This window comes from Bos mutus, chromosome 13 (assembly GCF_027580195.1).
Source record: "Bos mutus isolate GX-2022 chromosome 13, NWIPB_WYAK_1.1, whole genome shotgun sequence".
Taxonomy (NCBI): Eukaryota; Metazoa; Chordata; class Mammalia; order Artiodactyla; family Bovidae; genus Bos; species Bos mutus.
Window position 1 is genome coordinate 24902328 of NC_091629.1, and position 27079 is coordinate 24929406.

Sequence of the window (27079 nt, forward strand, 5' to 3'; positions counted from 1 at the left end):
AGCTGAGCAGGGATAAGCGGGACAGTTTCCTTCCAGGCGGCAGGCCCAGGATGCCAGGCACTAAGGTTACGGGGGCCTTCGAGGGGGATGGTGTTGCCAGTAGGCGGAGGGCGGTGGGACATGGGGATGAAACGCATCCCTGACCCTCTCATCAGCACGTGGTCACGGGTGCCCAGCCCTGGGCCAGTTTTCCCGAAGCTCAGGCGGCGGATGGCCAGAAGGCAGCCACCTGAGGGAAGCAGCCATTGGCAGCCCCGCCCAGGACCCTCACAGAATGTTCCACGTGGATTTCAGAGAAAGAATTTTTGCATCAAAACTCTCTGTATCATAGAGGGAAATAGGGATGGTGCTAATTCAACCTACAACAGGTTGACTATCTGAGGCACTCGATGTCAAATACACACGATGAACTGGCAGTACCTTCAAAGTGACACCAATGACGTTGACGGCCTCTTGCAGCTGAGGGTGGCCAGTGCCTTGTGCCAGCTCCTCACAGATCCAGATCCCGAGGGAGCAGATGGCAACGCACCTTTTGGAAAAGATGAAAAAGGAAGAAAACCCTTGTGAAGAGATGCATTTTCTTGGTATTTGTCAATGACAAGATATTTTAAACCTTGTTTACAAAGTCACAAAAGTTGTAGCTACATTAACAAAAGGTCTTCTTGAGAAAAAAAGATAAGGTACCCTCAACAGACTGGTTTTCCGGTTAGTAATTAAATACTTAATGAAATACACGGTGTATTTTCTGTGAATTGTCACAGCACTTTACCACTTATTTTTGCTGAAACTAATTTTTTATCACATTTTATTGTAACAGAATATTTTTGAGGAAGAATCAAAAACATGAATCTTAGAAAACTGATGGAAATTGAGTTTATAATTACTTTCCATACAATAAAATACACAACACCTACCACAAACAGGAGACAAATCCTGTATTTCATCGTAAAGAATACCTGAGCACAACTTTCAAAGTTAAGTTTCACTGTTACTTCTCTTAAACAATGTGTTAAGACACTATATTCTTTAAGTTGCATAGTCCTTTAAAAATTACCTTTCTCAATTATAAACAAGACTGGGCAATAATTCTCTTTGGAATTGATACGGGCCACTCTCTTGGGTGCCCACGAGGCCGACAACTCTTTTGGGGCTTCCCTGGTGGCTCAGAGGTTAAAGCATCTGCCTGCAATGCGGGAGACCTGGGTTCGATCCCTGAGTCGGGAAGATGTTCTGGAGAAGGAAATGGCAATCCACTCCAGTATTCTTGCCTGGAGAATCCCATGGGCGGAGGAGCCTGGTGGGCTACAGTCATGGGGTCACAGAGTCGGACACGACTTCATTTTCACTATCTTTTACAATGATCAAAAAGCCATATTTCTCTTAATGTTTCCTGAAGGCACATATATGAAATTTAAATGCTTGAGCCAACACCCGCCCCCCGCCCCCCGCCCAACCTGCTCACTTTCTGAACAAAAAGGGGCTCCAAACCTCTACTTGGAACCAGAAGCTTGCTGGAATGCATGTATGCTGCTCTCTGCAGTAAGAGGCCACACCCAGTGCCAATCAAATCCGACACAGTACCTGGCCCTGCATACTGAGTGCTCTTGAGTGCTCAAAATAATTCAGCAATTAAAATCCATCTATTTTGATGTTTTAAAACCACTGCACTTCACTAGCTTCTCACCTCTTCCGATCAGAATGACTAAGTGCTTCAGAACAAATGAATTAAAATATCCCTTGACAAACATGTCACCTTCTGCCGCTGGGTAACAGCTGTGCTTTTCCGTTGGTTACAAGGTGTGTGCTGGGCCTTTCTTGGTTCTCAGGTGCCAGCATTAGACAGGAGCTCCATGCTTTCCTGATGATCTAGAACTGTCTACATCTCTTTCTCCTCCTGCCTAATTCCTACACCTATTCTCAGTCTGGAAACTGTACTTTGCATCTCACTTTGCAGCCTTCCCCAGGTATTCTACATTTACCCCAAGCCTCTTTATCTTCCCTTGGCCTAACTCAGACTCTGATTGTTCAACTCCCTACAATCTATACAACTTGGAATTATGCCCCACATCATATTTTTACCCTTTTAAGAGCTGTTTTTCCTTTGCATGCATGTGTGTACATATATATGTGTGTGTGTGTGTGTATTCTTTTTTTTAATGACCCATTAACCTACTTGTTAAATGTAATTTGCTAAGAGCAGAGATCTCTCATTTCTAGGAACACCTGCATTTCTCTGTAACTATTAGCCTTGCACCATGGAGAACATAGTGACCCGTAAAATGGTTTTATAACCTAAGCAACACTCACCTGCCTTGAGTTCTAAGCCACACTCATTTTTAACAGCTCTTTCTGATCTTTTCTTGCTTTGAGATCCATCATTTAGCATCCCCATTTAGCATCTTCCTGTTCTTTTACACTCGTAGTGACTCCGCATGTTCTCTGTATCCTGAGGATGTCCTTTGTGATTGTGAAGATTTGTCTACCGAGACTTTTTTTAAGCTAACGGCAGTATCATCTTACTCACAATCTGTATTCCAATACACTCTCTTAATACTGTTTGCTATCATGCCATCTCATCCCACTCCGATTTATATAATGAAACTTACTATTTTTCTTAACTTTTCTGAATTACTATCACCCACAATTACAACTGTATTTTCTCTTAATTCTCCTCCATTTATTTGAAATCTTGCTCATATTTTTAGTCTGCTTCCTTCTCTACACTTATATGACTCTAATTTCACTGCCTAACTCCTTTTACACACAACTAAGAAAGACTGGAGATGGCAAGAGTGAATATCAACATTTTAGGAATCAGTGAACTAAAATGGATTGGAATGGGTGAATTTAACTCAGATGACCATTATATCTACTACTGTGGGCAAGAATCCCTTAGAAGAAATGGAGTAGCCATAATAGTCAACAAAATGGTCCAAAATGCAGTACTGGATGCAATGTCAAAAACGACAGAATGATCTCTGTTCGTTTCCAAGGTAAACCGTTCAACATCAGAGTAATCCAAGTCTATGCCCCAACCAGTAATGCTGAAGAAGCTGAAGTTGAATAGTTGTATAAAGACCTACAAGATCTTCTAGAACTAACACCCAAAAAAGATGTCCTTTTCATTATAGGGGACTACAATGCAACTGGAGAAGGCAATAGCACCCCACTCCAGTACTCTTGCCTGGAAAATCCCATGGACAGAGGAGCCTGGTAGGCTGCAGTCCATGGGGTTGCTAAGAGTAGGACATGACTGAGAGACTTCACTTTCACTTTTCACTTTCATGCATTGGAGAAGGAAATGGCAACCCACTCCAGTGTTCTTGCCTAGAGAATCCTAGGGACAGGGGAGCCTGGTGGGCTGCCGTCTATGGGGTCGCACAGAGTTGGACACGACTGAAGCGACTTAGCAGCAGCAGCAGCACAATGCAAAAGTAGTAAGTCAAGAAACACCTGGAGTAACAGGCAAATTTGGCCTTGGAGTACAAAATGAAGCAGGGCAAAGGCTAACAGAGTTTTGCCAAGAGAACGCACTGGTCATAGCAAACACCCTTTTCCAACAACACAAGAGAAGACTCTACACATGGATATCACCAGATGGCCAATACCAAAATCAGATTGATTATATTCTTTGTAGCCAAAGATGGAGAAGCTCTATACAGTCAGCAAAAATAAGACTGGGAGCCAACTGTGGCTCAGATCATGAACTCCTATTGCCAAATTCATACTTAAATTGAAGAAAGTAGAGAAAAACCATTAGACCATTCAGGTTTGACCTAAATCAAATCCCTTATGATTATACAGTGGAAGTGAGAAATAGATTCAAGGGATTAGATCTGATAGAGTGCCTGAAGAACTATGGACAGAGATTCATGACATTGTACAGGAGGCAGTAATCAAGACCATCCCCAAGAAAAACAAATGCAAAAAGGCAAAATGGTTGTCTGAGAAGGCCTTACAAATAGCTGAGAAAAGAAGAGAAGCAAAAGGCAAAGGAAAAAAGGAAAGATATACCCATTTGAATGCAGAGTTCCAGAGAATAGCAAGGAGAGGTAAGAAAGCCTTCTTCAGTGAAAGAAATAGAGGAAAACAACAGAATGGGAAAGACTAGGGAGCTCTTCAAGAAAATTAGAGATACCAGGGAAACATTTCATGCAAAGATGGGCACAATAAAGCACAGAAATGATATGGACCTAACAGAAGCAGAAGATATTAAGAAGAGGAGGCAAGAATACACAGAAGAACTATACAAAAAAGATCTTCATGACCCAGATAACCATGATGGTGTTATCAGTCACCTAGAGCCAGACATCCTGGAATGTGAAGTCAAGTGGGCCTTAGGAAGCATTACTACGAACAAAGCTAGTGGAGGTGAAGGAATTCCAGTTGAGCTATTTCAAATCCTAAAAGCTGATGCTGTGAAAGTGCTGCACTCAATATGTCAGCAAATTTGAAAAAACTCAGCAGTGGCCACAGGACTGGAAAAGGTCAGTTTTCATTTCAATCCCAAAGAAAAGCAATGCCAAAGAATGTTTAAACTACTGCATAATTGCACTCATCTCACATGCTAGAAAGCAATGTTCAAAATTCTCCAAGCCAGCTTCAGCAGTACAAGAACCGTGAACTTCCAGATGTTCAAGCTTGATTTAGAAAAGGCAGAGGAACCAGAGTTCAAATTGCCAACATCCGTCAGATCATCGAAAAAGCAAGAGTTACAGAAAAACATCTACTTCTGCTTTATTGACTAAGCCAAAACCTTTGGATGTGTGAATCACAACAAATTGTGGAAAATTCTTCAAGAGATGGGAATACCAGACCACCTGACCTGCCTCCTGAGAAATCTGTATGCAGGTCAGGAAGCAACAGTTAGAACTGGATATGGAACAACAGACTGGTTCCAAATTGGGAAAGGCATACGTCAAGGCTGTATATTATCATCTTGCCCATTTAACTTACATGCAGAGTAGATTAACTGAAATGCCGGGCTGGATGAAGCACAACCTGGAATCAAGATTGCCAGGAGAAATATCAATAATCTCAGATATGCAGATGACAATACCCTCATGGCAGAAAGCGAAGAAGAACTAAAGAACCTCTTGACGAAAGTGAATGAGGAGAGTGAAAAAGTTGGCTTAAAACTCAACATTCAGAAAACGAAGATCACAGCATCCAGACCCAGGTCTCCCACATTGTAGACAGATGCTTTACTGTCTGAGCCATCAGGGAAGTCAGCCAGTCCCATCACTTCATGCCAAATAGATGGGGAAAAAATGGAAACAGTGAGAGACTTTATTTTTAGGGGCTCCCAAAACACTGCAGATGGTGACTGCAGCCGTGAAATTAAAAGATGCTTACTCCTTGGAAGACAAGCTATGACCAACCTATACAGCATGTTAAAAAGCAGAGACATTACTTTGCTGACAAAGGTTCATCTAATCAAAGCTATGGTTTTTCCAGTAGTTATGGATGGATGTGAAAGTTGGACTATAAAGAAAGCTGCGCACCGAAGAATTGATGCTTTTGAACTGTGGTGTTGGAGAAGACTCTTGAGAGTCCCTTGGATTGCAAGGAGATCCAGCCAGTCAATCCTAAAGGAAATCAGTCCTGAATATTCATTGGAAGGACTGATGCTGAAGCTAAGGCTCCAATACTTTGGCCACCTGATGTGAAGAACTGACTCATTTGAAAAGACCCTGATGCTGGGAAAGATTGAAGACGGGAGGAGAAGAGGACTATAGAAGATGAGATGGTTGGATGGCATTACCAATTCGATGGACATGAGTTTGAGTAAGCTCTGGTAGTTGGTGATGGACAGGGAAGCCTGGCATGCTGTAGTCCATGGGGTTGCAAAGAGTAGGACACAACTGAGCAACTGAACTGAACTGAAGAAAGACTGACCATATTATTCACATTTCTCTTCCACATTTAGCTTGACAGAAATTTGCCTTTCTATACTAAAGGGAAAGAGGGAAAGATGGTATTGTCAAGACTTGCTGAAGGTTTGAATGTAGCAGGTAAAGGAGAAATCAAGGATTTTCCCAAGCTTCTGGGCAGATGATGGTGACAAATACTGAGATGAAGCCTGAGACAGTGAGGCTCTGGTGAAGACAGCAGACTCAAGGCTTCAGTTATGGCTGTGTTCAGTTTAGATGTATTGGGACACCCAAGTTGAGGTTCAAGCAGGCAGTTTCATACATAAACCTGAATATATAAGAGGCTAGAAGAAGGAGCCAGGAAAATGAATTCAGTATCATCGGCAAGCAGATGGTGAATGATGTTGGTGAATGATGTTGCTGAATGTCTCCTGGGACACAAAACCACTGCCAAGTAAGAATCGCTACCCTATACATACATTGTTTTTATAAGCTTTGGTTTTATTTTTCCATTTTCTTCCGTGTTAAAAATATCTGGGAATATACCCACATATTCACAATCTTGCTTTTTATTACACAGCAGGTGGCATAATCTTCTGTACTTTACACTTTTCACTTAATAATGGCACCTCTTAAAAAAAGTAATAAATGATTCCCCCCACATAATTCGTACTGTACTTCTTAGTCTAACAGTAAAATGGAAAGACAGTATTTTTTAACACTGAGTTCGCGTGAATGTGTAACTTAAAATTCTGAACGAGTTCACCTTTTCCGCAACATTTACCTTGCACACTCACTCGGTTCCTCTGTGGCATTCTTCAGTAAGATACTTATGAGGCAGTGCTAAAAACACAAAATGAAGGAAAGTAAAAACCTTGCTTAGTAGTTGACTTCCCACATGTTCTGCCCATATTTTAAGGCAGTCTGGGGCCATTAAAGGACTGAGGTGGGCAGAGACCCCAGTCAAGGAAACCTGGGGAAGGACACAGAGGGCCTGGGGAAGCGGCATGGTGGTCTCAGATCGGGGAGGGGCTCCCCGGGATCTAAAGCCCACTAAAGAAGAGCGTTTCTGTGTGCACAACAAAAACTGAGCAGAGCAAATGATTCTTTCTGGGCTTCCCCAGTGGCTCAGAGGTAAAGATTCTGCCTGGAATGCAAGAGATCCAGGTTTGATCCCTAGGTCAGGAAGATCCCCTGGAGGAGGACATGGCAACCCACTCCAGCATTCTTGCCTGGAGAGTCCCATGGACAGAGGAGCCCTGAGGGCTGTAGTCCATGGGGTCGCAAAAGGTTGGACATGGCTAAAGTGACTGAGCACGCACACACGCATAGGAAAAAAAAAAATCTCAGTTTTCTTTTTACCTGGATTATATACTGTACACTGAACTACATATTATTCATGTGTACTATAGATACACAAATTGATTGATTTGAAAGCCATCTTTGATTGCCCCAAAGTCAGCTGAGGAAAAAAAACAGCTTTATTCTCCAAGGAATAATTTAGAACTTCAAATATTAGTAGTATTTAATCAGGCCAATAATGGGATTGAATATTTCAATTATTTCTTATAAATTCATTTGATGCACAAATACAGCCTAATTAAACTAATAAAATTATTAGAAAGAATGGTTCATTACAAAATTATGATCCACAGGGATGATAAACAGATCTAAGAAAAAATACCCACAGAACCTAACTCTCAGTTACAACTGTAGCACACTCTGCATCTAGCTCATTCAATCCCACAAAACTAGTATTCTAAAAAAAAAAACAACTATTGATACATATAAAGGACTGACAAAACTTTCAGGGATAAGCAGCAAGAGCTTAATAGTAGAAGAGGGAACCACAGAACCACACAGCTCGAGTGAGAAGACGCTAACCTGAGATTCCGTCACGGCATCACGTACCTTGACATCTTCTGCTCCCGTGGCGACTTCAGCAACTTCAGGTACTGGCTGCCGTAGAGGAATCTCGCGGTAGGTGTTCGGAAAGCAGACCAGAGACCCGAGAATGGTGAGGGCTTCCGAACGAGGTGCCTGCACACAGGAAAGGGGAATGAGACACACACTGGCCTTTTTGTTAGAAACGTTAGATAAGCGACAACATGTTTTACTTTTCCACGACTTACAGACAGCTCTGCTGGGACAATGGTCTCGGGGATGAAGTCACTATATGTTTACTGTTTTACTGCATGTTTTAAATACAAAGATTTTAAACGACTACCAGCAAAATGTTCAGATTTGCTGAAGTCGGTCAGAGAGCTCACAGCTTCTTGTTACACGACCTCCAGAAGGCAAGACCCACACCAGTCACCATCCAGGCCTGGTATCACCTGACCCCTCACGGCAGGGGATGTGGCCAACAGCTCCCGTGCTCCCGAGAGCCCTTCCATCACTCAGACACCTTAGTGGATTGCAGAGGGGGCCTGACAGTCCCTGTGCTCGAACCCCTCATTTCTCAGGATCTGGACTCTGGAGTGCTGAGCCCAGTTCTTGGCCGTCTCCCTTCCTAGATCTACACTCACTTCTCCAGGACATACAGACCTGAGGCTTTAAATGCCTCCTCCATGTGGCTAACTCTCCACCACCACCTCTCTGTAGCCCAGGCTTCCTTCCTGAGTCCACATCTGTACACCCGACGACGTGTCTGCCGTCTCTGCTCAGGGTCCAGAAGGCACCTCACCCCAACAGGCTCGGCCTCACCATGGGGTCCTGTGACTGCGTGACGCCACCTGCCTCCAGTACTGCCCTCTCCTCTGCTGCTCTTACTTTTCTCTTTTTTCATGTTAACAAAATTTCTAAATGCAAAAGTGGAAAAAAATGTGATATCCATGGACCCAACACCTAGACTCAAGATGTTACTACTCTTGCCTCATTCATTTCTTTTTCATTTTTCCATTTCAATATTTAAAATTTGTTAAAACTTTCCACTTTTGGGACTTCCCTAGCTGTCCAGTGGTAAAGAATCTGCCTTCCACATAGAAGGAACATACCTCAACATAATAAAAGCCAAAATTATGATAAATCCAAAGAAAACACTATCCTCAATGGTGAAAAATGGAAAGCATTTCCCCTAAAGTCAGGAACAAAACAAGGGTGCCCACTCTCCCCACTACTATTCAACATAATTTTGGAATTTTTAGCCACAGCAATCAGAGAAGAAAAAGAAATAAAAGGAATCCAGATGGAAAAGAAGAAGTAAAACTCTCACTGTTTGCAGATGACATGATCCTTTACATAGAAAACCCGAAAGAAACCACCAGAAAATTACTAAAGCTAATCAATGAACATAGTAAAGTTACAGGTTATAAAATTAATACACAGATATCCCTTGCATTCCTATACACTAACAATGAGAAAACAGAAAGAGAAATTAAGGAGACAATCCCATCCACCATTGCAATGAAAAGAATAAAATACTTAGGAATAAATTTACCTAAAGAAACAAAAGACCTATATATAGAAAACTATAAAACATTGATGAAAGATATCAAAGATGACACAAATAGAAGGAAAAATATACCATGTTCATGTATCAGAAGAATTCAATATAGTGAAAATGAGTATACTACCCAAAGCAATCTATAGATTCAATGCAATCCCTATCAAGCTACCAATGGTATTTTTTATAGAACTAGAACAAATAATTTCACAGTTTGTATGGAAACACAAAAAAACCTCGAATAGCCAAAACAATCTTGAGAAAGAAGAATGGAACTGCAGGAATCAACCTGCCTGACCTCAGACTATACTACAAAGCTACAGTCATCAGGATAGTACAGTACTGACACAAAGACAAAAATATGGATCAATGGAAGAAAATAGAAAGCCCAGAGATAAATCCACGCACCTATGGACACCTTATCTTTGACAAAGGGGGCAAAAATATACAATGGAGAAAAGACAATCTCTTTAACAAGTGGTGCTGGGAAAACTGGTCAACCACTTGTAAAAGAATGAGACTAGAACACTTTCTAACACCATACACAAAAATAAACTCAAAATGGATTAAAGATCTAAATGTAAGACCAGAAACTATAAAACTCCTAGAGGAAAACACAGGCAGAACACTCTGACATAAATCAGAGCAAGATCCTCTATGACCCACCTCCCAGAGTAATGGAAATAAAAGCAAAAATAAACAAATGGGACCCAATTAAAATTAAAAACTTTGATACAATGAAGGAAACTATAAGCAAGGTGAAAAGAAAGCCTTCAGAATGGGAGAAAATAATAGCAAACGAAGCAACTGACAAACAATTAACCTCAAAAATATACAAGCAGCTCATGCAGCTCAATATCAGAAAAATAAACGACCCAATCAAAAAATGGGCCAAAGAACTAAACAGACATTTCTCCAAAGAAGACATACAGATGGCTAACAAACACATGAAAAGATGCTCAACATCACTCATTATCAGAGAAATGCAAATCAAAACCACAATGAGGTACCATCTCATGCAGTCAGAATGGCTGCGATCCAAAAGTCTACAAACAATAAATGATGGAGAGGATGTGGAGAAAAGGGAACCCTCTTACACTGTTGGTAGGAATGCAAACTAGTACAGCCTCTATGGAGAACAGTGTGGAGATTCCTTAAAAGACTGGAAATAGAACTTCCATATGACTTAGCAATCCCACTGCTGGGCATACACACTGAGGAAACCAGAATTGAAAGAGACCCATGTACCCCAGTGTTCATCACAGCACTGTTTACAATAGCTAGAGCATGGAAACAACCTAGATGTCCATCGGCAGACAAATGGATAAGAAAGTTGTGGTACATATAAACAATGGAATATTACTCAGCTATTAAGAAGAACACATTTGAGTCAGTTTTAATTAAGTGGATGAAACTGGAGCCTATTATGCAGAGTGAAGTAAGTCAGAAAGAAAAAAAACCAATACAGTATATTAACACATGTATATGGAATTTAGAAAGATGGTAACAACGACCCTATATTCGGGACAGCAAAAGAGACACAGATATAAAGAACAGACTTTTGGACTCTGTAGGAGAAGGTGACGGTGGGATGATTTGAGAGAATAGCATTGAAACAAGTATATTACCATATGTGAAACGGATGACCAGTCCAAGTTCGATGCATGAAACAGGGCACTCAAAGCCAGTGCACTGGACAACCCAGAGGGATGGGATAGGGAGAGGGGTTTGGGACCAGGGGACACATGTACACCCATGGCTGATTCATGTCAATGTATGGCAAAAATCACCACAATACTGTAAAGTAATTAGCCTCCATTGAAATAAATAAATTAATTATAAAGAAGGAATCTGCCTTCCAAATCAGGGGGTGCAGGTTCGATCCCTGGTCAGGGAGCTAAGACCCCACATGCCTTGTGGCCCAAAATACCAAAACAGAAGCAATATTGTAACAAATTCAATAAAGGCTTAAAAAATGGCCCATTTTAAAAATAAAATAAAAAAAAACTTTAAAAGAAGGTTCTACTTTCAATAAAGCAAATTCAAGACACTGTGTCATTGCACCTCTGTGCCCTCCAGAGGGAACAGCTGACTTGTGTTAACTCAAAATTTTGACTGAGAAGCTGTGGCCCCATCCAAACACCTCTCACTGGTTCCCTTATGATTTTAAACCTCAAGTTTAAACTAAGGCTGTGGTGGTGGTGGTTTAGCTGTTAAGTCATGTTCAATTCTTTGCTATCCCATGGACTGTAGCCCACCAGGCTCCTCTGTCCATGAGATTTTACAGGCAAGAATACTGGAGTGGGGTGCCATTTCCTTCTTCAGGGCACCTTCCCAAGCCAGGGATCAAACTTGCATCTCCTGAATTGCAGGAGGTTTCCTGCATTGCATGTGGATTCTTTACCGACTGAGTCACCATCTTAGCTGTTATTAATAAGCTGCAGTGATTCAAAGCAATTTGAAGAGGTACTGTCTCTTTATGCAATGCAACTCTTACATTCACATTCTCCTATTTTCTCTCTTTCTCTTTAAAAAATGTTTTGGAAGGCTACTTTAATAACTCATCTAGCCAAAAGATAAATTTTCACTGAGAATGACCGTCATGCATGAAATTATCACTAGAAAGGGCACCTGCATTTTCACAGGAAACTCTCAGAGCAAGTAAATAAAATTTCAATAATGTATGATTTTCCTTCCTCTATCCTCTTTTTCCAATGCTTTTTTTTTTCTGAAGTTTTTCCATTTTTTCCCAAAGATTTTTCAATGCTGATTTGAATGATTAAAAATAAATTAGGAGATTCTTAGTGAATGATTACCCTATAATCTTTTTCAGAAATAAGTATGAAAAGTTGTCAGAATCTTTACAAAAAAAGTTAAATTCAACATTTTCCTTCCATTTTCCACTCATCCTTCCCTTTTGCTCTCATCTCTCTTCCCTTCCCTTTGCTTTTTAATTTATCCTTATAAGAAAAATTGCATGAAAGTGCCAGCATGAAACACCAGTGATACAAAGTATTAAGAAACAATTTAATTTAAAATCCAGGGCTGGAGTTTGAATTTGCCCTGAGAAAAAGAAATAAGGAGAATGAAAAAGTAACAATGTGTTAAAAAAAAAAAAACAACTTAGGTAGCTGGATACTCACATTGATTTTAATACCAGTTCATGACAAACATTAAAACTAATTTATTTACACCATCTGAACTGAATTCATGTCCAACTCTGGAACCCCATGGACTGTAGCCTAGAGGGCTCCTCTGTCCATTGGATTTTCCAGGCAAGGGTATGGAGTGGGTTGCCATTTCCTTCTCCAGGGGATCTTCCTGACCTAGCGATCGAACTCAGGTCTCCCGCATTGCAGGCAGACACTTTACCACCTGAGCCACCAGGAAAGCCGTTTGAAGAGGGGAAAAGTGGGTCTGGACAGGTAACAGCCGTACAGAACACAGATGTGTACAGAGTACAGATGTGAAAGCCTTTAAAACACTCAAAGGCATTAATACCTTGCCCTAATAATAACAGTATTAGGAGGTAAACATTGAGGTTACAAATAAATTCTTTCTGTAGCCCTTAATGCTCATTTAGTCCACTAGCTTCTAATTTTTTACTATACGAATTCTGCCCAAGTTTTAAGCCATATGAATAAAAAGATAAATATCAATTTTTTGCTTAAATATTTTACAGTTCTAAGCTTATATTTTAAGAACATATTTTCTATTAGATTTATAATAACTAAGACTTAATAACAAAAAAAAGCTTCATTGAGTGTGTATACTCAAGATTCTCCCTTGACCACAGACGTCCATGTCTGTGCCACCATTTACTGAAAAATGCTAATGAGATTCTAGGAGGTGAGTCCTGCTTCTCACCGCGCAAATGTGCTGAGATATTAGTGAGGATATGATTTCTCACACTCTGGCCTTTTGATGAAACGCCTTTGCACCACCAGCGTGTCATCTTATCCTACAATTTCACACATCAGCTGCCAGGGAATCTACCCGAGAGCCCAGTTTCACGTTGCACTAATGAGTCAACACCTGTTAGGAGTGGAGAAATCTGAACCTTGTTAGCCACCGGGAAGCCTCCTGGGAGCCGGGTGTTGAGCATTGTCACACTCACCGCCAGCGTGTCTGCACTGAGGACCTTGCCAGCAGCCATGATGAAGTCCCCCACCAGCATGGAGAAGCCAGGCAAGCCCAGGGAGAAGAAGCGGGGCGGGCAGTACCTTATGATGGTATTCAGGATATCCTAGAAGGGGAGAGAAGAAAACACCACTGTAACTTTCAAGACCACAGTTCCAAAGTCATCAGTTCATCTGTACATATGACGGCTCAGTTTCAGTTGTGTCTGACCCTTTACAACACTACAGACTGCAGCCCGCCAGGCCACTCTGTCCATGGCATTTTTCCAGCAAGAATACTGGAGTGGGCTACCTTGCCCTCCACCAGGGGATCTCCGTGACCCAGGGACTTAATCTGTGTCTCCTGTGACTTCTGCATTGGAGGTGGAGTCTTTACGGCTGAGCCACAAGGGAAGCCTGGTACATAAGGCTACTGTGTGATTATCTAAGAGAACACAGACTCATGGGACTTTTTCAGTGAGAAAGGTTCTAGGAGATGAGTTAGTCCAGAGCTACTATATTCGCTTTATGGGTAAGAGAATGGAGATGCTAAACCATTCGTAGGATGACTTGTCTAAGATCTAAATCGTGGCATTAGGACCAGACGCTTCTGCCTTTTTCATGCAGAGGCAAGCTCCGTGGACGAGCTACAGGAGTCTTTGTGTGTGCTGTGTGTTAGTTGCTCAGTCGTGTCTGACTCTATGCGACCCCATGGACTGTAGCCCCCCAGTCTTCTCTGTCCATGGGATTCACCAGGCAAGAATACTAGAGTGGATTGCCATGCCCTCCTCCAGGGGATCTTCCTGACCCAGGGATTGAACCCAGGTCTCCTGCATTGCAGGCGGACTCTTTACCATCTGAGGAGTGTGGAAGTAGATAAATATATGAAACCTGCAAGCAGCTGTCAATTCTCAACTTCTTCAGTTCATGAAAGTCAAAGCACACTATTCTATGACAAACTCCTCAAGTCGACAGAGATGGAAACTTCACTCCTTGGGTGACTGCAAGAGTGAAACAGTGGGAGTGGAGCGGGTATGAGGGCCTGCTGGGATGGATCACATGGTGGGCAGTGCTCTGGGTAGAAGTGGATGGTGAGACAGCTGTGCCCGGTACAGCGAGTGGACGATCTCCCCCGGACACCAGGCTTCTCACTGGTGGGTGGCCAGCTGGCCCCTGCCTGCCAGCTCTGTTCTAAGACTGACACCCCATTCCAGCCCATGGCAGACCGCCGCTCCCCTTCTGGATGGCATTCCTGCCATCCATGGCTGGGCCACATCTCTGAAGCCATCTGTGTGAGTGTTTGTGTGCAAAGAGGATTAGTAAGAAAACCACAAACTGTTTTCATGTTGTTCTAGGCCAAGTGCATTCATCAAATGTACTGAAGTGCTACAGGTATGTGACTTGCAGTTACATAACCTAGAATTAGTCCCAAAAAGTAGGAGTAAGAAGAAAAACACACCAAAAAACATCCCCCAAACCTTACTCAAATTTCAGGGTGGACATTTGAAAATCCTTAAGATAATCCCGATTTAACTCGATTAAATTAGAGTAAAGGAGTAGTAATGTGCTACATCCTAACAGGTTAAGTCCTTTATAATAAAAATAACCTCAGTGAAAAACTTGTAAAAGAAAATTTTCCTGTGTTCACAAAACATTTTTCTATGGTTTCTTCCTTACACAGTCGGCTCACTCAGTGTCTACAAATCATTATGTTTATGTCCTTAAAAAATGACTGCGCAGTGCCTACTCTATTAAAACTCTTATATGGCAAATTACTTCACAACTACTAATGCAAGGTTTTAGCATTTCAGCAGACATTTTCCGATACTGAAAAACAGAGAGATCAAATAGATAAATAAGCAGATAAAAGGGAGGAAGGAAGGAGGAAAGGAAAGAAAAACCCGAACCACGCTTCTCCAGGGTTAATGTTTAAACCTGCTGTAATCACGTCCTTTGATACATTTCAGTGTCCACATCAGCCAAGGCAAACATTCTAGGAGCTGAGCAGATGGACACTGCAGTTTAGAAAGTGTGTGGTCAACTCTCGCTCCAGGAGCGGAACAAAAGATCCACCTTTTTCATAATGAAGCCTCTGATTAATGCCCTGGGCTCCTCACCACACACCTGTAATTACTCACAGAGGTACACTCTGCGCTGGGCCTCGTCGAGGGGTATCAGGCATCAAGGTCTCAGGCAGCAGATGGAAGTGCTCTTCTGTTGACATCTGCTGCCACGAAAGGATTCGTGCAAACCTGGCTTGCAAGGTAGCAGAATGCCATGCATGGGAAGATTAATAATGCAAACAACCATGATGTTAACTTGGTTAGGTTTGCCTTCATTCCATCTGTTGAGAAGAGGAACTGAGCCTTGATCCCTGTGGATTTTTAACATCTTTAGCACATACTTAAATCACAGATTTTTTTTTTAAACCACTGGAATTGAGAGGTTTAATTTTAAAAAAGGGTTTTCTGGGATGAGTTTATGGGAATTAGGAACAAAATCCTTTAACAAGCTAAAGCCAGAATTTATACATGAAATCCATTTTCGCTTCACAAGTTTCACACGTGTCAGGGCAACGAGCTGCAAATGGGGCGTTCCAAAAACTAAGTTGCCACCAGTGCTGAAGACAGCAGAAGTGCGGGCAGCAAGATCAAGTCCCAGGCTCCCCACCCCCTGGACTGCAGCCAGGCTCTTCAACGGAACCTGTTTCTATGGGCAAGAAGATTGGAAAGAGAGGGCAAGATGACAGATGGCTGGCCTGGCCTGCCCGCCACCCATGGAAGGCGGCTCCCAGGAGAAGCGGAGCCGCCAGATACAGCAGCGCTGGGCTGGGGTTAACGTGGGGGTTAAAGGGGGGGGGACTGTGTGGCCAGTTGGCCAACTTAGGGCCATATGCTGGCTTATTCCGCTTACCCACACTGAAATGGAACAGCCTGAAGACTACATCTTAGTGACGACATTTTTTGAAATCAGGAACAACTTGGGGGCTAGAAGGACAGCAGCTGTACCTTCCCAGAAGAGTGGGGTCCACCCAGTGCTCGGCCATTTCCGGGAGGAGCCCTCTCTTGCCTTTCTCTCCACACATCCCGAGCACAGTCATGGCTGCAGCCTTGGCAAAGATGGAAATCCTGAGACTGAAACTTTCCGCTCAGTCAGCAGGCCCTTGCAGAGACCAGACAGGACAGTGCTTCTCAAAAACCAATTATACACATACAACCCTCATGGTTTTTTTTGTCATATTCAAGTCCAAAGGGAACACTCTATCATTTTTTAAAAAGTAACTCACTTTTTTTTCCCCATGTAAATAAGAATGTTCTGGAAAACCAGTATTCTGTGTCATGCATGTGTGTGTGTGCATGCTCAGTCGCTCAGTTGTCTGACTCTTTAAGACCCCATGGAGCTCACCAGCCTCCTCTTTCCATGGGATTTCCCAGGCCAAAATAGTGGAGTGGGTTGCCATTTCCTACTCCAAGGTATATTCCCGACCCAGGAATCAAACCCGTGTCTCCTGCGACTCCTGCATTGGCAGGCAGATTCTTTACCAATGCGCCATCCATGGGAAACCCCAGCCTATGTCATAGATAGGAAATAATCCTTAAATCAGTACAATTATAGTGAACCAAGGACACTGAATTTTTGCTAAAGGTTCCAGTCAGATGCAGGCTCTCCCTGTTAAAAGCGTAGTTTGCATCCTGGGTGGAGAGAGAATTCTGTCCCTGATCCAGCCGCCTGCTGGATCACAGTCACAGAGCTGGCAAAGCCGGGACAACAGCTCCTAGGGTACAACTCAGGGCTATTCCGTGCCTCCTCCTTTGTGGGAAATGGCCCTGTTCTGCAGTCAGACTCTGGCAGTGTAAAAAGAGTCCCAGGTCTGGGGGTCAAGGCCCCCTGCACGTGGTCGTGGACAGATCACACTGTGCTGAGAACTTCTGGTTTCTCTTCCAAGCAGGGGCTGATTTCCCCTGGACTTGAATGTATCAGGAAAGATGTGAACACACGCCTTTGTAAACTGGAAAGGGTCACACAGAAGTAAGTGGAATAAAAACATAAGGGAAGGACTGTGAAGGATTTTTGACTTTCTGTAATTTACTTTGTAGAATTCAGTGAATTACTATTTTGCTGATGCTCAGAAAGAGCTTTTTAAAACATTTCAAAGGTGGCCCCCAAAGCCTCTTAGATTACATTCTCCCAGAAGTTAAAACAAATACAAATGAATGCTCTTAAATAATATCCTTAGCAAAGCGTTACAGCAACCAGCCAAAGTGTATATAATTCACAGGGCAAATGATGAAATAAAAATGGGAAAAGCTCTTTTTTAGATTTGCTAGAGCCTGCTCTTCTAAGGAGTTCTAGAGTTTACCCCAATCAAGTGAGTCTGATAGCAAAAATTAGTTTCTTTTCCACATTTTAAATGGACTGAAAATAATAAGCAAAACAATAAGCTGAATGAAAAATGGACTCTAAAATAGGAATGAAGATTATTCTTGAAAACTGACCAGCAAGAAACTCTTTCATGTGCTTTTGTTCAAGGGAAATCAAATTCAATCTGCGAAAAGCTGTAGGAGGAAGAACAGACCCCCAAACTAGTATTTTCCTCTCGTTTTTGGTTAAAAGTCCACACACATGCTACACTGAGTATGAAAACTAGATTGTAAGACGATAATTATGGATGTACAGCTTATCCACAGATTTGGGTTTATGGGAAAGGAGCTGGTAGGAGCATCTGTCTCTTATCGCTGATCTTACAAAAAATCAGGTAATTCAAACAGAGGCGTGTTGCTTCCTCCCCTCCAAAGCACAGTTCTATAAACACGAACCGCATTCAGCCTAGTAAATGAATCGCTTTAATTGAATGCTATGTACACAGCAACTGGAAAAACCATAAGTGATAAGAAAAACATATGGTGATAGCAACAGAAATTGGTTTATTCATTTTGCATAGTGCTGTTTCTTTAGTTCTCTTATAATTGACCTTTAGAACGATAAATGTGTAAAATAATTTTGTTTATTATGGCTCCAAACCTTCCAACAATTACACAAAATGAAAATTTAAAAGGAAGGATTCATTCTGGAAGCATTTCTATTGTTTACATAATTGCACAGCTATAATTTAGTGCTCGTGTTGTTATGGAAAATAAAAAAGGGCTATTATAGGCCATTTCAATTCAAAATATTGCACAGTGGTGTCAAAAAATGGGGGAAAAACGTTCACTATAAAGCAGTTTAAAATGGATTAACCCTGTAAACAGAAACATTTCAATATAACATTCGATGAAATACAAGTATTCAAGAAGCAGCCATCCTTCACATGGAATTAGAAATGTTGCAACTGTACTTTCACACCAATTACATATATATTATTCACTTAATATTTGCTCATGGCCCAGCAGATGATGGTGGTAACACAATAGCTGGCCATCTGTCTCCCTGCTTCCTTGGCGGCCTCGCGCCCGCTTCTCGGAGCAAATAGATCCGGTTATTCCCCCGAAAGTCACTCAGACCTTCCAGGAGGCCAAACGGAATTGTTCAGAAATAGAATCCATGTGTGCGAAGTCGCTGGAGTCCTCCTTTCACATCTGAGGGAAAATGCTAAACCACTGAATGATTTCCTCACTAGTTTTCAGAAGACACCTTTTCTCTATAATAGTCTATGGAAAGTTCTTCTGTTTGGGAAGATGTGGACTGTTGGGATCCAGGTTATCCCATTAATCTGGTTAACAGATCCCGTCCGTGGAATTACTAATTAGCAGAAGAAGTGAATGCAGAGGGTTACTTGGAACACTACCCCTGGACATAATATAAGCTTTCTTTAACAATTAAAGAGGCAGGCACAATCCTTAAGTGCCTCGACAACAAATTTCTAAGTATCAATGATCACCTTATTGGTGAGGCTGATATGCTGAGTGACAGAAAAGTCTTGGCTTCTGAAGAACCGCCCCCACCAAAGTTCAATCCCTAGGTCCCCTCACTACTGCTGCAGAGTCTCTACTCCTCTACACACCACAAACTGCGACCTGGCCCCACCAGGCTCTACACTGGTTCAGGAAGGGCTTTTGCTGATAAGAAGGCTTTATGACTATGGCCTGTAAGTCGATTTATGTTGATGTATGGCAAAAACCATCACAATATTGTAAAGTAATTATCCTCCAATTAAAATAAATTCATTAATCTAAAAAAAAAAAGAAGGAAAGAAAACATAACAGGGACTTCTGGTGGCCCAGTGGCTAAGACTCAGAGTTCCCAATGCAGGGGTTCGGTCCCCCGTAGGGGAACTAGATCCTACATGCCTCAACTAAGAGCCAGTGCAGTCAAATAAATGAATAAAAATATATATTAAGAAAAAGAAAGTTGTAACAGATCATGTCATAAGCACTGCCCTTACAGAAAGTCACTGGAAATAAACACAGAGGACAAAGCTTAAAAATTACTTTCAAGATCTGGGCCAAGGAATACGCAGTACAAGCAATTCGTTCTCTGCTCAAAAGGCCAAGTGTGGTGTAATCTGTTTGGAGGAAAGGCAGAGATTTTTATGCGTGCTGGACAAATGTGACTTCTCCAGGTGTAACTATGTTACCAAGGCCAGGAGAAATATGACAGGATAGAGTAATTGGGTTCTGCCACTGGAGAAATAAAATCACCTCCTACTTCTCACCGTGAAAAGTGCTTTGGAGAAGACACAGCAAAGGAGAGAGTTACAAACACAAAACAAACTTCTAAGGGTCACAGGCATTGCTGCTTAAACCATATGCATAGGACCAGGGACAGAATTAGAAGGCAGATGGCAGAGAAAGCCACTGCAAACCACAAGCCCTACAGGAGAGACTCAGATTTTTTTTTTTTTTTTTAATGATTGCTTAACAATGAATCCCTCATCTGAGAAGAAACACTCAGCTCGCCTTTAAACTGATGAAGATAGGATGATTGCTCCAGGAAAAGGGAGAGACTGATTGGTTAACTGATTTTAAGAAACACTATATGAATTCTGATACCGGAGTTGACAATGTCACCAGCCTGTCTTACCTGCCTCTTTTTCTGTTTGTTGTCTATAAAAGCTTTAAATATAATTTACCCAGAATAAAAATTCACGCTTTGGAGAGTACAACTCAGTGGTTTTTAATATATTCATGGAATCGTGCACTGTCACCACTAACTTGCGAGGCTGAGAAGGGAGGCTGCAAACCCACCAGGAAGTCCTGGCACATTTACGACTTCAGAAGATGAGGGACGCTGTCGAGAGTCACAGAGAGAAGGGACTTGCCAGCTGCCCCCACCCCCGCCCCCTGGCCCTGGAGATGCCTTGGTCTGCCTCTGTAAGGACTGTCTTAGCCGTGACCCTGATAAGCCTCAAATCCACAAGATGACAGTTTGCACAACAGGCTGGCCTAATGAGGGTGATGCAGGTGCTTCGGAGAGGTGATTAACCCCTCGTGACGAGACTTTAGCAAGTGAGGGCTTCAAGGAGCTGCTGCTGGTAAATGGGGGGAGGGGAGCACGGAGGCTGTGTCGGGCTTCCCTAGTGGCTCAGATGGTAAAGAATCTGCTTGCAATGCGGGAGACCCAGGTTCGATCCCTGGGTCAGGAAGGCATGACAATCCACTCCAGTATCCTTGCCTGGAGGGTTCCATGGACAGAGGAGCCTGGTAGGCTAGAGTCTATGCAGTTGCAAAGAGTTGGACATGATTGAGGTGACTTTCACTTTCACTTGGAGGCTGCGCCAGTCTTGCATGTACAGATTGAGCACTCAGCTCACTGGTCACAGACACCTCGTTCTGGAAGAGGACTGCCCTGGTAGTCAGATCTGTGCAGAAAGGCATCTGTGCATCCCTAGAATCTACCAGGGCCTAGGGGGTGGGGGAGTAGGTCGGAGGATGCTAAATTCTGCTTTCTCTGCGGCTACCACTTGCTTGTTGCAGAAGAGGCTGAACTGAGTCAAGTCTCTCTATGTTCTCCTCCACCCCATCCTTTGACTGTGTTCTGCAGCAGAAGCGGGGCGTCACAGCCTCACTGAGAACAGGCTCAGAAACACACTCAGTTCAGTTCAGTTCAGTTCAGTCACTCAGTTGTGTCTGACTCTTTGTGACCCCACAGCCTGTAGCCCACTGGGCTCTTCTGTCTATGGGATTTCATAGGCAGGAATCCTGGAGTGGGTTGCCATTTCCTTCTCCAGAGTATCTTCCCAACTCAGGGATGGAACCTGTATCTCCTGCGTTGGAAGGCGGATCTCCTTTATTGCCTGAAGATGCCAGGGAAGCCCCAGGGAGTGAAGCACGCACGCATATGTAGGTACCAGCCAGCCAGTCACACTGTCTGCAGGTTCACTGTTTGTCCTGTCTCAGCAATACCTCGCTAGAAACAGACGCTCCTCATGACAGTGAACCAGTCCAACCAGTCCATCCTAAAGGAAATTAGTCTGAATATTCATTGGAAGGACTGATGCTGAAGCTGAAACTCCAATACTTTGGTCACTTGATGAAAAGAACTGACTCACTTGAAAAGACCCTGATGCTGGGGAAGATTGAAGGCGGGAGGAGAAAGGAACAACAGAGGATGAGATGGTTGGATGGCATCACTGACTCAATGGACATAAGTTTGAGTAAACTCTGGGAGTTGTTGATGGACAGGGAGGCCTGGCGTGCTGCAGTCCATGGGGTCACAAAGAGCGGGACACAACTGAGTGACTGACTGAACATGATACTGAAAAGAAATTCTTAGAGAAAACCATAAGCTGAACACACTCAGGTGCCGCCCAAGGCCATGGCCAATGTGCAGGGCAGGTATAATTGTCATCACTACTGATGCCAAGCAGAACAGTTCCTCACCCTCACGCAAAGACCCAGATTAGGCTCCAACACACACGCCTGTTCTCTCAGAAAGAAGTACCGAAATCCACTGCGGGGAAGATTCACTAAGTCTGCGTGACAGTGTATTTAGTGTTCCTTGGGACCACAAAACCTTAGAGAAGGAAGATCTGAAAGGTCATCATTTGGCCTTTCCATTTTATACACAGGGAGTAAGAGGTCAATCAAGGCCAGAAAGAGACCAAGGTGTGGACACAAATCCGAGCATCAGAAGAGAAACCATCAACAGGGACTCCCTGGACATCTGTGAGCAGACAGCCTTGAACATATGACACCACGCTGAGGGCGACATTTAGCTTTCAAGGGCAAAATATTCTTTCACCTTGATCACTCTGCTTAAGAATGCAAATATATTTTTAAAGCTATACTTTCAAGTGAAGTCAACAAGTGGCTGCCGTGGCTTAAAAATGTGCTTCTGGAATGTATACACTAGACATGCAGCCCTGATGCCCATGAAGGTGCGATCGCAGGAGGGAGGCTCCTCTAAGCAGTGACCTCTAAGGGGCAGGGGGCAGCTCCATACAGTTGAGAGCGAGGCCCAGAGCGTAGGGACCCACTGGGGACCAGCCAGCCCTCCAGGGGGACCCAGGGAAGGAAGCAACAGGTGATGGGTCTTCACAGAAGCACCATTCTGCACATGCTCACCCAAGAGTTTAAAAAAAAAGGTATTTTATTTTAACATCTTATTACTAAAAGGTTCTCTTTTGCTAACATCTCTCAAGCCCACAAATACCTACCAAAGGATATTTTTCCAAGGAAGAACAAAAGAAAACTGTTGTTTATTCTTTCTTTAGAAAACAATGTTCTCTCTGAACTGTGTTCCAGTAAATAGCATTAATAGCTGAACAATCTGCAATTACCACCCTGTCACTTATTGTTACATGTTAAAAAGAAATCAATGCACAAAAAGAGATTAATCCCCACAAGGAGAGCACTTCCTCCTAGAAACAAAACTTCCATTTTCAATGCTCTTCTTGACATTGTTTCCCTGTATCCAAGGCCAATCTTGATGGACCATAACTCACAATCATGATTTAAAAATCTCTTATATTAAAAAAAAAAATCCCTCCCTTCCAAATGTAGTTGAAGCAGCCTCCTCCCCCAAGTAACTGTTTAGGATTTGAAACGGGAGAAGCCATCTCATTTCTTCTCTGCCTAAATGAAACATGAATTTTCCCAAGAATCTTCATCGAGTTCTAAATGGTTAAAGAGGATCTCATAGGTCAACAGGCGATATTCTGGTCACAGGGAATCCCTTCTGCTATCTGGCACTGGGGTTTCACTGTGCTCACCTTTCCAAGGCCCCCAAGACAGCCACTAGGACCCTACTTCTTGGGACAAGAACCTGAAGCCAGACAAGCCCGTATGGTCATCCACATGCAAGGTCAGGGCTCAAGCCCCACAGTGGATGCCCCTTTCCTTAGTCTGCTTGTGTGGGGGCCAGGCCAGGTGGCCTAGGACAGATACCCCCAGAGTGTGAGAGGCTGCACATCCCAAATTGGTCACGTGCCTGGTGTGAACTGGACACTGGTGTGAACCAGACACTGGTGTGAACCAGACACCGGGCTGGGAAGTCCCCCAGCCTGATCTCTCACCAGACAGGGCTCTGGACCTCTGATGAAAGCCACCATCTGTGCCCATGGGCTGACCTGCCACCACACAGGCTGTGCTCTGCTCACCTTCTCCCTGTCAGCTCCCCTGGTGGCCTGCATGGGGGAACAGAACCCCCCTGAGCCCCTCCCCACTGTACTCACACCTACAGCCGCATCCTCACAGACAGATTGGGCTCCAGACAAGATACATCTCGGATATTTTTCATGTTGATTCTGAATCAATCAGTTCACTTCATGTGTTACTTCTTCAATTGATTTTTTTTTTTTTTTTTAATTTATTGGCTGTGCTGGGTCTTCGTGGCTGTGTGGGCTACTCTCTGGTTGTGGTACAAGGGCTTCTCATTGTGATGGCTTCTCTTATTGCAGAGCGCGGGCTCTAGGTGCACAGGCTTCAGTACTTGGGGCTCCCAGGCTCTGGAGCACAGGTTCAGGAGCTGTGGCACACAGGCATAGTTGCTCCAAGGCAGGTGGGATCTTCCTGGACCAGGGATTAAACTGTTGGCAGGCAGATTCTTTACCACTGAGCCACCAGGGAAGCCCTCACTTTACAAGCTGAACCATAGGAACTGTACCTCCCTCCTCTTTTTTTGGAAAACCAGTCCCATGTTGGCAATTTCCATGCAGTTCACCTAAAACACCTGCCTCCCCTGCTTCAATCTCCCTGGTTAAACCTTCACGTGTTTTCCTGTTCTTGGTTAAGCTGGGAGCTTCCTTTCATCCTCTGATGGCTGCCAAAATGCATGGATTAATTCACAGGGCCTGGCCCTTCCCCTGCCCCGGCGTCCCTGCACAGCTTCTCTTTGCTGACTCTCCGGGTTGTAGTCTTTGCTGGAGTCCTAGGCACTGTAAGGTGTGACATGCCTGGCCTCTACTCACTAGATGCCAGCATGCCCCACTCCCCACTGTGACAACCAGAACGTCTCCAGACACGCCCAACATCCCTGGAGCTCCTCCACGGCCCAGGAATCCCTGTTCTTCCGTCAAAGGGGGTGAGCTTGCCACCGAAGAAGGTCAATGCCTGCTCTGAAACTGACGAAGCCAAAAGCTCAACCAGAAGGTCCAGCTCAGAGGCCACGGTCACCTGCTCCTCTCCAGGATGCACGTGGGTTCAGGGAGCTCTCCTGTGATTCCTTTGATAATCTATCAATTGACACATTGATGGGAGTGTCGACTCCCCCTGAGAGCCTGCTAAAGAAGATTCTGGAGACCTGGGCTTCGAGAGACCATGGACCTTCCAGAGAGAGACCGCGGGGTAAAAGAACATTTTCTCTGCTGCAAACTGTAGGCCAGCTCATACACTGCATGGTGAGCATATTCAGTAGGAATACAAGCTTTCAATTTTCCACATATATTGAGTTGCTATATTGCATTTTTATTTAATGTATGTCATGCAGATGCTTATTAGACCCTGATGGCTAAACAGATGTAGTTAGTATCCTTCACTGGTAGCATGTACTTGAAAGTCTTGACATTTTCAGCTCAGGAAGGGAAGTCCGACGAAAGCGTAACGCTGGCCTCTCAGGTGGACCGTTCCTCTCAGGACCACCCCCTAGGCGATCACCTTACACCTTTTGAAGCCGTGGAACAAGTTGGCAGCCCACTTGTCACCCTCATCACTGAAGCCTCCACCATCTGCTACCTTTCACATAGCTCTACTTTCCTTAGGTGTCAAGGGGCTTGGACTGCAGCTTAATGAAAATAATTACTGGTTTTTACAGCTGAAAAGAGAAGGAAAAAGCCCCGCAGTCTGTTGTTTTGGTGCAGTTATCTATCTTAAGTCTCCATGGCCATTGAGAAGCTGAACCAAGTTATAACAGAATGTTCTTTGATGAAACTTGACTAATCTATGGCTTGTCCATTCTCACGAAACCCTATGGGAAACACTCAGGAACCAGTGGATGCCACCTAATACAAGACTGACTCTGTGATACAGACATTTCATCATTTGGGGTCTGGACAACAAACACAAAGTAGGAATTATTATTAACTTAAGGATACACGTCAGGAGACGACAGACACACACCAACTATCCTTGTAAATATTTACTCTTCCGTCAAACCTACAACTTGAAGGTTTTGTTTATTGCTACAGCAAACCCTTTTTCCAGTAAAATACCACTCAATTTGACTAATGTAAATTCAAACTAACAGGAATTATATTTTTAGGAAAGTAGAAGTTTGCTTTTAAGCATCTAATTACTTTCCAAAAACAAACAGTAACAAAATGGGCTAAGGCAACATAAAATAACTGAGACTTTTAGAAGTTCTAGCTTAATAACTGTAAATAAATCTACAATTTGCTTGAATTCCGACAGGATTAGAGAACACCTTCTCTCACATGGAGAGAAAATGTGCCTGGAAGCCTTTCCCGTACATTTCTACTTCCCAACAGGTGAGAATTCTTTGGGGACACCCCTGGGTGTACCCTCTGACACATCTGCTGAGTCTGTCCTGGTGCTGCAGTGTGCATGGTGAGGAGGGGGTCCCATCCTGCCCTGCTCCCACTTTTTCTCAATCCATCACCTTGTTTTCCTGAACCAATGCTTGCTTTGAGAAAAAAAATGAACACAGTGCCAGGAGATCCTGCCTTCTCAGGGCACTTAGCATTCAGCCCTACACCCCACTGGGCTGCGATATTCCACACACAAAACACAGAACATACATGCACACAGGTATATAAATACACAGGGCTTCCCCCGGTGGCTCAGTGGTAAAGAATCTGCCTGCCAATGCAGGAGACACAGGTTCAATCCCTGTGAAGGGAAGATCCCCTGGAGAGGAAATGGTAACGCACTTCAGTATTCTTATAGGGATAATCCCATGGACAGAGGAGTCTGGTAGGCTATGGTCCATGGGGTTGCAAAAGAGATGGACATGATTTAGTGATTAAAACAGCAACAACAAACAATATAAATACACACATACATGTATACACACATATAAATAAACTCACACACACACATAAATCCTGACCAGGTCCTCATCCCCTCGCCTGTTTCTGTGCCTCTTGTCATCAGCCCTCCTGGCCATGGTCCACCCCACACAACCACTGAACCCTAAGCTTCCTAACACGCTTGTGCTCAGCTCCCCATTATCCGTTGGATGAACTTGGCTTGGAACAAGGCTCTCTCCAGTGCTGCCTGGAGCCACGTCCACATGTCATGTCCACGCAC

General features: G+C 43.5%; 1 protein-coding gene across 13 annotated transcripts in view; it reads right to left on the reverse strand.

Moving 5' to 3' along the window:
- The window catches only part of RALGAPA2 (Ral GTPase activating protein catalytic subunit alpha 2), a 280569-nt gene that overhangs the window by 115829 nt on the left and 137661 nt on the right, over nucleotides 1–27079 (reverse strand). For all 13 annotated transcript variants that reach the window (XR_011466483.1, XR_011466481.1, XR_011466480.1 and 10 more), the window contains 4 exons: nucleotides 13436–13564; nucleotides 7785–7913; nucleotides 6658–6716; nucleotides 421–529 (listed from right to left, as the gene is read on the reverse strand). Coding sequence is in view for 6 of the 13 variants with exons in the window: in XM_070381165.1 (XP_070237266.1) it covers nucleotides 421–529; nucleotides 6658–6716; nucleotides 7785–7913; nucleotides 13436–13564 (426 nt within the window). In the remaining 7 variants the exon portion in view is untranslated. The remainder of the gene's footprint in view (nucleotides 1–420; nucleotides 530–6657; nucleotides 6717–7784; nucleotides 7914–13435; nucleotides 13565–27079) is intronic.